The sequence below is a fragment of the Nematolebias whitei genome, chromosome 11 (assembly GCF_014905685.2).
Source record: "Nematolebias whitei isolate Nwh7 chromosome 11, NemWhi1, whole genome shotgun sequence".
NCBI classification, from domain to species: Eukaryota; Metazoa; Chordata; class Actinopteri; order Cyprinodontiformes; family Rivulidae; genus Nematolebias; species Nematolebias whitei.
Genome location: NC_056508.1, coordinates 17,364,687 through 17,375,176, shown reverse-complemented (window position 1 = coordinate 17,375,176; position 10,490 = coordinate 17,364,687). Strand labels below are relative to the sequence as shown.

The window sequence follows — 10,490 nt, the reverse complement described above, 5'->3', positions numbered from 1 at the left end:
CGGCCCCCGCTGCCCCCCCATCTGCCTAAGCCTCTGCTCTTTGTGTGTTTTCTGTTTTTGTGTATCTGGTCCTGTTTTCCCACTCACTCCTCAGTCTGCCTCTCCACTCCTCAGTCTTTATCATTCACACCTGTCCCTCATCAGCCACCTGCCCAGGTGCTCTCATTATTCACTCTCCCTCTGCCTTATAAAAAGCCTTTCTCTCCTTCACTCCTTGTCCGGTGATTGTTCTGTGTTCACAGATGTCTCAGTCCTCCTCTGTCCTGTCAGTTTTTTGTCCATCTGATGATCTGCTCTGCCTAGTTCCTGATCCTGTCTGCCAAAGTAAGGTTTTGCTGCACCGACAGCCTTTTGTTTTGTCATTTAAAAATAAATTATTTTTATTTTTGAACTCCTGCCTCGCCTCGCCTCCCTGCATTTGGGTTCCAACCTCGAGGATCGTGACAATATTACAACTGGAAACAGTTAAAATGTTACAGTAATGTGAATATTTTGTAACATGTTTTATTGTGCAGCAACATGGTGCAACTAGTAGAGCTGCTGCCTTTTTTTTGTGGAGGTGGGGTGTACTGATATTTATAATTATATCAGTTGTGTAAATTTTAATCAATCTGATTGCCATTCAGCACTTAGTATGAAATGAATGATTTCTAATGTAGCGGTTATTTTCTGTGACTCAGGCAACTTGTTCGATGAGAGCCGCATCCTTCTAGCAACACTGCATCAACTGTTTACATACCAGTCTGCTAAGCCACTTTGTGTGCCGTGGTACAGCCAACATACCACTCATGGTATCATGGTGAACTCAACAGACTTGCAGACTCGATCAAAAAATTAGAACCTGAAGGAACTTGTTCAGCAACAAACACAACTTGAGTCAACTTGAGTGAAGATCTCCTTTGTGATGAAGTGAAATATGGTGTTAAAAATATAATATTCACTGAAGAGGGTGACATTTTCACATATGATTCATTACTTTTTATTGGTTTTTTTTCTCCTTGTCCTCCTTGTGAGGAATTTGGTTGTCGTCCGCCTCTCTCAGCTCATGCTAACTTTTAAATAGCTAGCATATGAACAATATAACTTCCTCTCTCCATTGTTAGCATTTTGAAGGACTGCACACAAGTGAGCCTGTCTTAGTTAAATCCCACAATGCTTCACTTTGCAGAAGGCTTTCCCCCTTTCCTCTACCCCTGCCCCAGTAGACCGGGTGGCCTCTACATTTTGCACTCACACCTGACATCAGGCAGTTGTTTTCTGAAGTAGGTGGAGGGTGAAGAGTCGTGTGTCCCCTTTAAACTGAACATTTTCAGAGGCAAACGTCAAGGAAGTATTCACATGAAGCTCACATTTTATTTTATAATCACACCAACAAGTGAATTGTCTAGTTTGTTGATTATATAACACATTTGGTATTATTGCTGATTTATCTGAAGAACAATAAAAACAACATCTTATGCTGAAGTTTGTTCCTTGATAGATAACTAGCTGCCCACAGTCATACTGATGCCATTTCTGTGATAACATACCAGCTATTCAATGGGCTTTCCCATTTCATACTGGAATATTTTAATCAACACTTCTACATTTAGAACCAAAGGGTAGATAAATGGAGGGTAATTATATCGGGACTCTCAATCTTATCAAGACACTCAAAGCACTTTACACTTCGATCTGTGCCCTCTACCCATTCATACAGCACTCCTCTACTAGATCTCTACAAAGCTACATAATAAAACAAATCATTCTAAAGAGACTAATCAGAGCTTTATCACATTCATACACTGATGGGACACACATCGGAGGCAACGAAGGGTTCAGTGTCTTGCCCAGGGACACTTCGGCATGTGACTGCTGGTGGATTCGAACCCCCAACTCTTGCATTGGAGGACGACTGCTCTAACCACTCAGCCACATCTGCCCAGATGTAGATGTAAATCTAACACTAGAACATATCATAGGTTGTAGTGCATTTTGAGTTCATCTCAGCAGGACAAAAACAGTCTTAAAATTGCGAACAATCATTGTCCTTAATAAGAGAGCAAGATGAAGAGGAAAAATGTTGATGCAAAAGAAGGTGAAAAACAGACACTCTTTTCTTTTCTTTTCTTTTCTTTTTTTGGTCAAAATTGACTTTCTTTCATCAGGTGGCCCAGTGAACGCCCCAGTTCTCTGGAATCCCTGGCATGCAGCAGGCTGGCATGGTTTCCTCTACTTGAGTTCAGCTCAAAGCAAAACCTGTCTAAGGGTCATTTGTCCCATAGATCAGACACCTGGCTAAAATCCACGTAGGATTGGATCAACACACAGCCTGACCCTTTATGGGCTTGTTTCTGGGACATCATCAAACTACACAGCTTTACTTTCAAGAACAGGTCTTATGTTCAAACCTTTTTGTTTCCCACCCTTGTTTCTTTGTATAAGTTGCACAAACAGACACAGCTCACTTTTTTTAGGTACAATCCAGGAATGTTACCTAATGAATCCTCAACAAAAACCACTGATGAGTCAAGCAGATCATAAACTATTACATTTTAAGCTGGAAAACACCAGTGTGCACAGAAAAGAGAAATAGGTCAAAGTCTTAATGTGTATGGATACTCCCTCTTTGGACTTTAAACAGACAATCCAGTCATATGATAAAACATTTGTTGTTCACTCAGGTAAGGTCTGAGCGACTACAATCATTTCACAGTGACAGCAGCACACAGGAAGCAAAGATGTCATGTTACGTCTAAAGCTGACTTTAAAATGTGAATGTTCCACAAGTTTTAAAACAACGAAGGGGTTGACCACATCTTTTAGACAGAAAGAGAAATGTGTTTGTTGTTGCTGAAACTACAAGGGGAACTTCATTATTGTAGTTTAGTCATTGATTTGCAGTCACCTAAACATTTTTAACTGTCAGCTGAGAGCCGTAGTTTACGTTCATTGGCCACCACTCAAACCCAACACTAAAGGAAGTAAAACACATAAACATACATGACATCCATCATCTTTGCCCACTTCTTGCTTTCCAGATTGCGGGAGTCACTGGTGCCAATATCCAGCAGTCACTGTGAGAGAGGCAGGGGACACCTGGACATGTCCCCAGTCCATCACAGGGACACATAGAGACAAACGAGACAAACAGCCATTCACTCTCACCTAGAGACAATTTAGAGTTACCAATCAGACTAACATACACGTGTTTGGTCTGTGGGAGGAAACCGGAGTACACGGAGAAAGCCCACACATGCACGGAGAGAACATGCAAACTCCACCCAGAAAGGCGCCCAGACCGGGATTTGAACCGGGGTAACCTGCTCGCTGAGAGGCAGCAGCTCTACCAGTTGTGCTGACCTGTTGTGCTGGGCTGGAATTCAATCCGGCAACCTTCTTGCTGAGATGCAACAGCTCTACCAACTGAGCCACCGTGTCGCCTCTGCCAAGACAACTGCCTTTTATTTTATCAAGGTTCATGCTCAACAATCCAGGTAAACAATTTAACAATGTTCAGTCAGGTCATCTGGACGGTTTCTTAATTTTTATTTTTCGTTTTCTTTGGACGGTTTCTTTTATTTAAATATAAAGAGAGAAAAATGTTTGATTTGCACCCAAATGTATTTCTTTGTTTTGGCCTATTGACATCTGTGCATGAAGTTGAATTAATAGTATTAATGGTAAAGTCAGTGGACAAACAAGTTGACAAATAGTCAAGCAAACATACGACGACACTTCTAAAGATGCTCCTAATCAAATAAGAAACTACCTCCATACCATATTCACCATTCATCACAATTTCCAACAGTTTCAACATGACAAAAATGTCAAGCACAAAGCTTGGAATAATGCCTAGCATTTCTTGAAATAATGATTATTGCCCATTGCCTTTCATGCCAGGGTTTGTAACCTAGACCATCTAATGATGAGAACAGATGAAGTTATAGCTGCTTTGGTCAAACCTGGTAAATGACATCAATTACCTCATGCTGTTTTGCAAAGTCTACTGAGACTCCAGGCCTCCCTTGCAGAAGAGATGTGTGATCTCAATGGGATTCTCCTGGTTAAATAAAGGTTAATAAATAAGATGTGTTTTGGCTCAGAGTACATGTTGAGGACGACTCTCATCTAACCACCAAACTTTAGCTCAATATCTGTAAATTTAACTAAATCAAAGCCATTTTTGTGTAGGTTAAGGCTGACTAGCTGTGGTGGTTCTCCTAAGTTATGCTGACTATAAAAGTTAATCAGTTGTAGTTGTACAAATGTACACATGGTAAATGATTACGTCCTGAGGGTTGTCCACAACTTCATGAAATATTTTGATAAAAGACAAACAAGGTGGATACCAACAGTTAGAGTCAAACCTTAAAGCAAACGTCTCAAGAATGTGTAGTTAGGCCTGTCACGATAACAAATATTGCTGGGTGATTAATTGTATCAGAAATCATTGCGATAAACGATAATATTGTTTGAAATTTGACAATTATCAATAATTATTGTGAAATTTAAGAAGAAATGTTGGTTAATTTGTTTTGTGTGTAGTACCTTTTTTCAACCACCAGATGGCAGTATAAGACTGTTTGAACTGAAGGATAGATAGTGAGGGAGCGAGCAGCGTGTCTCTTTAAGAAAAATGAGAGGGAGGCCCCTTGACATGACATGGGCTGTCTCTCCTTCCTTTATTTGGTTCTCAAAATGACGGATGCTTGGTGTGGTTTGAGCTCTTTAGCGTAGCATTTGTCACACATAGCTTTTAATAAAAAATCAGGCAGAGAAAAACAATGTTTTACATGAAGGCTCAGGTTTCAATCGTGAATTTTGGAGCTTCGACAAGACGGAGGTTTTTCCCGAGGTCGGCCTGTTAGCTTAGCTCGTAGCTTAGCTTCTCAGCTTAGCTGCTTTTAACGATCCAAAAACACGATTTTGGATGGTTAAAATGTATTTTAAAGAGAAAAGGGAAAGGGAGGGGTCAGTGAAGAGACCGGAGTTTAACCTTTTTGTCATTCGTAGTTTTCAGTAGAAAGAGAGACGAAGAAACGATAAAGCCGATAAATGAAAATGAGGTTGATAATTTTCCTTTATCATGCGATTAATTGATTTATTGTTTATTGCAACAGGTCTACCGTATGTGTAGTGCTTTAAGTACTTATTGTGAATGTTGCTCAGCTACTACACCACACCAAATTATAGCTCAGGATCTGTTATTTGCTGAGTTAGCCATCTTTATGTTAGCCAATGACAGCTGACTGTGATAACCATTTCAAATCAGATTGACACCAAAAATTTGTTCGTGATTGTTGGATTGTATTCCTGGATTATTGAGCATGGACTTTGTTGTTTTCAACCAGTTTGACAACAACAAGGAAGAGGGCCGGCAATGGAGGAGGGGGCGTACCAAAGAGACCATCTTATCACAAGCAGAACTGGTTTGTTCCACTTTGGAGTAAGCAGTTGAGGGAAGATTCAGTTTTGTTGTGTGTTTCCTTGACTGATGAAGCCTTCTGGATGGAAAGTGAAACGTTTCAGAAAAAAAAAAAAACTATCCAGATGACCTGACTGAAAAATGTTGGATACCTGGATTATTGAGCATGGACTTTGTTGTTTTTGTTGGTGATTATTTCTTGATTGTTTCAATAAAAACAATGGTTTGTCAGGTATTTTGACAATGACAGAAACAAACACACAAATAAGGGTAAAGCATGATCACCCTTTTCTCTTTGGTGGCAAGCAACAGACAGGTCCACAAACCAAGTGACCAGGCAAGATGTGGCAAATTCTTCTGTGTCTTGACCCAACAGCAGGCATAACTCTTTTCCATTAGATTACATTTTTTTCTCTTTACATTCTAAAAAAGTCTCCATTAAACAAGTTGACGGGCTAACGATGTAAAAAGCGTCTGACTTTGAACAAGTCAGGGGTTTAATAAAACAAGAAAATGTGCTCCCCTAGAACCCAGTCCTTAATTCAGGTGGATTTGGTGTCTTCATTCCTCTGTGTGAGCAACACACCTGTAGGCCTCACAGCACTGATAGTGTTTCCACACAGAGTTCTGAGGTGGCCTGGCCTCGTGTAATGTGACCCACAGCAGTTTGTACAGAGATCTGATAAGACAGGACATTCCCTCGTCTGGTCTGGGACAGCTTGGACTTGGTTGTGCATGGGAACGCCACAGATTGCCAGGCACAAAGGAGATCTTTGAGCCACTGAGATAATCGAAGAATATCCCCACCCTCCTTTAATTAGAGATGGAGAATCTGCTGACTCATGCAAGAAACTGATGACAGATGGGCCAGGATATCCTTTCTGTCCATGCTGAGAGCACTGCAGCTTTCTTCACGAGGACAAAGTGTTGCAGTTAGGAATAAACAAAATCTAAGTGGAAAATAAAATGTTTTATGGTGCGGGCTCAGTCAACATTCCTTGAAACAATACATATCGCCACCATCTTTCATCTCCGAGTTCTGAAGTAGCATTATCCTAATAATGGTAATATAGTCATTTATTCATCTATACAAGTGTTGGTTAAAGTCAGTGTAGCATCTTTGCCTTTGGACTACGTGTCCAGAAGTGAGCGTTGGACCTTTTCACACTAAAGTCACCTGGTATCGGTGAAAAAAAATCCTTATGATACAACATTTTTCCATCAGGTCATCTGGACAGTTTCTTTTTTTTTTTTTTTTTGTGCTGAAACGTTTCACCTTCCATCCAGAAGGCTTCATCAGTCAAGAAAACACACAACAAAACTGATTCTTCCCCCAACAGCTTACTCCAAATTGGAACAAACCAGTTCTGCTTGTGATAAGATGGTCTCTTTGGTACGGCCCCTCCTCCTCTTCCTTGTTGACAGTCTTGTCAAACTGGTTGAAAACAACAAAGTCCATGCTCAAATATCCAGGTATACAATCCAACATTTTTCAGTCAGGTCATCTGGACAGTTTCTTTAACAACTGGACAGAAACTGTCCAGATGACCTGACTGAAAAATGTTTGATTGTATACCTGGATTATTGAGCATGGACTTTGTTGTTATCCTTATGATAATTTAGCCGTTATACTGTTGTAACACATCCCGAGGTGTCACACAATTTGTTAGCGCTAGGGGTGCACCAATCGCGGTTTTCTGGCCGATCACCGATCTCTAAAAAGTCTGACCTGCCGATTACGATTTTGGCCGATACCGGTTTTTGTCTTATAAGCGACACTGTCAGGTGTTATAAGGTCACAATGCACCTTCGATTCATCTTATTTTATTGAAAACATACCCTTGTTTTAACTGGCCATGAGGTAGTGCTCTGAAATATAAACAAAGTTTATACAATTGTTGTTAAAACTACAAAAAAAATCTGTAAAATTGGTTTCTAAAATCGGTATCGGCCGATCGCGATCCCCCAAAATTAAGGAGATCGGGGCCGATAAATCATGCACCCGTAGTTAACACTCAAACTATGTATTGGGGATGACTCCCAGTTACTACCACTCCAAATTTCAGCTCAATATCTATAAAAATGACAAGAGTTATAGCCAGTTTTGTGTTTGCTAAGCTTGCTTAGCTGTGGTGGCCATCTTGAGCTGCTCACTCCAAAAGATAAAGAGTTGTAGCTGTAGATCCAAAGATTAATTTTGAGAGTTTCATTAAAATCTCTTCAGTGGGTTTTGAGATATTTTGGTAACAGACACACACACACGCACATACAGACATGCACATACGCATTATCACCCACTTTCTGCTTTTTAGCCAGAGGTGATACCAGTCCACTCACACAACAGTATAAGTGCCAGGTGACTTCAGTGTGCCCATGTCCAACGCTCACTTCTGGACACGTAGTCCAAAGGCAAAGATGCTACACTGACTTTAACCAACACTTATATAACAACAGTTAATGATTTCCCCAAAGAGGAGGCACTGCCAGCTTTACCACAAACTGTGCATGCACCTGTAAGCCACAAACTGAGTCTGACTGTGTGTGTGTGTGGGAAGATACGTGCGAGGTGAAACACTGCAAGGCATCTGCTTGAAAGTGTTCTACTTATTTCAGCATTCGCTCAGGCAGAAAATGACACTCGGATTCAGCCAGGACTGGGATGCACAGCACACTGGGACAGAGAAGAAAAGAAGACGCTGGAGTCTGAATATGTCTTCCTCTCCCTCTGGCTGACTTGCAGACAGATGCAGATGCAGTAGGCTGGAAGCAATGGGTCGAGCTCGCCTAATACAAGAGCAGCGTTTGCACAAATAACAACGGCTGCCCATCAGGGGCGTCTTAACTCTCACGGGCAGCAGATGCCTTCAGATTACATAAAGGCAACATAAATTCAGACTGAAGTGCAGCCGAAAGGATTTCCCCAAGTAGTTTGAGTGAATTGAGTTGATTAATCTCAAATTAAACCCCAAAAAAACTTTTGTTTGGGTTGACGCTTTTGGAATGTCTTTAAGTGACAGAGATTGTTGCAATCAGTCGCAATGAACTATAAAAAGATGAATATTCGTTGTAGAACCCCACGCCTCTCACTGAGACTCGTGATAATGAGACAACAGAGGCATCGCTGCAGAGAAATGCAGAGTGTGTCACACTTCTTAAAGGTTGCTCTAATGTGATCTGTGACCCTGCAACTCTGACCCGAACAGGATAAAGAAGCCGAGTTGACCAAATGAGCCCAGGATCAGAACTGCTTGGTGTGAGCTGCAGCAGCTGTGGAGGCAGGATGAGGATGGAGCAGCAGCACATCAACATTTTGACACGAAACAGACATTTCTTGTGTGAGAGGTGACTGATCTTACCCTGGCGGACTGTTTTGAACCTGACGGGACCTTGGCAGCAGTTGATCACAGTGTAGATGTCATAAAGAGGTAATCCAGACACAGAGAGCCCCTCCACCTCCAGCAGCAGCTCCCCCTCGGACAGTCTCCCCTCCTGGAGGAGCACAGCATCCTCCCTGATGTGTCCAATGTACGCGAACTGTCCGTCCTGCGCGCCGCCGCGCAGCTCCACGTCCAACTCCCCGCTGGGGTCCCGAACCACCGCGCACTCCTTCACCTTGGTGATCCAGTGGTTCTTCTTCTGAATGACTTTTGACATGATGGCTGTTTCCTGGTGCGGGAGCGAGGCGCTTCATAGCACTGGCTGACTGGCAGGACGCACGGCTCCAACTTTTTGGAACATGTCTTCAGATGGAGGCGCCTGTTCGGATCCGGGTCCAGACTTCTCCTGCTTCTGTTCTTCTTCTTCTTCTTGTCGTTTCCGCATCCTTAACAGCTCGCTGCTCTGATTCCTCCTAATTGGATCTAATCCACTTCCCCGGAAACTCCATTTCTGGATTAATCTGAAGACTTCCGCCTCTTACTTTATTATTAGAGCTATTTATTTCTGTTGTTTGCTCTTGTTGTTGATGAAAACAAACTCCAAACTACCTGAGAGCTTCCCCAGAGCCGGCGGCGCCTTTAAGCAGGTAACACAGTAAACTCTCTGCGCGCGCTCCTCCACTGGGCCGCACACTGCGAGGAGACACCCAGGCGCATGCGTCACCCTGGGATTACTCCACGAGGCAAAAGTACAATCCAACCAGAAACCTGCCGGGTCCTAAAGATCCATGTGAATCCGGACAGCGCACGTTTCTGGACGGATTTTATTTAAAGTTTTATCTTTATTGAAAATAAAGGGGTTGACAAAACAGCAAAATCATTATCATTGTTAATCAATATAGAACAAAATAAACAAGACAATAATAAATGTATATATATGTATATGTATATGTATATATACATATTTATATGCATCAGGTTATTCTATAATTGTAGATACATTTGGTGTCCAGGGTCAATATTTTTGGTCTGCTTTGGTGAAATGTTTTCATTTGTCACAATTCACAACATTGATATAATTACATTTAAATGTGTTAGCTCAATGTTATATAGCTCAATAATCATAACTTTTTGTTGTCCGAGTTGGTCACTGGGTTGTTGTTTTTTTTCCCATCTTGGAATATGTAGGAAAAATGTTTATTTTCAGTATTTTTCTTTTGAAATCTGTCAATGTATTCTTTTTCTAACCAGCCTAAATAGTCATCTATGCAACAATATTACAGTAAATAAATTAAAAACACCTTTTTTCATTAAAAAATATGTGTCCGAGAATATTTTGTCAACTCTGTTACCTTATCCAGGCCCTGTGATGGACTCGCGACCTGTCCAGGGTGTACCCCGCCCCTCGCACAGTGATTGCTGGACATGGGCACCGGTGACCCCCGTGACCCAAAATGGAAGAAGCGGGTAAAAGATAATGGATGGATGGATGGATGGATGGATGTTACCTTATCCAACATTTTTCAGTCAGGTCATCTGGACAGTTTCCTTTTTTTTTGTGCTGAAACGTTTAACCTTCAATCCGGAAGGCTTCATCAGTCAAGGAAACACACAACGATGACTAGATGACCTGACTGAAAAATGTTGGATTTTATATCTGGATTATTGAGCATGGACTTTGTTGTTTTCAACCAGTTTGACAAGAC

At 41.6% G+C, this 10,490-nt stretch overlaps 1 protein-coding gene across 1 annotated transcript in view; it reads right to left on the bottom strand.

Annotated features, from left to right (window-relative positions):
• Positions 1-9,061, bottom strand: part of LOC119417492 (membrane-associated guanylate kinase, WW and PDZ domain-containing protein 1) — a 156,458-nt gene extending 147,397 nt beyond the window's left edge. The window contains exon 1 of the mRNA XM_037684704.1: positions 8,764-9,061. Within this exon, the coding sequence (XP_037540632.1) occupies positions 8,764-9,061 (298 nt within the window). The remainder of the gene's footprint in view (positions 1-8,763) is intronic.
• Positions 9,062-10,490: the final 1,429 nt, after the last annotated feature.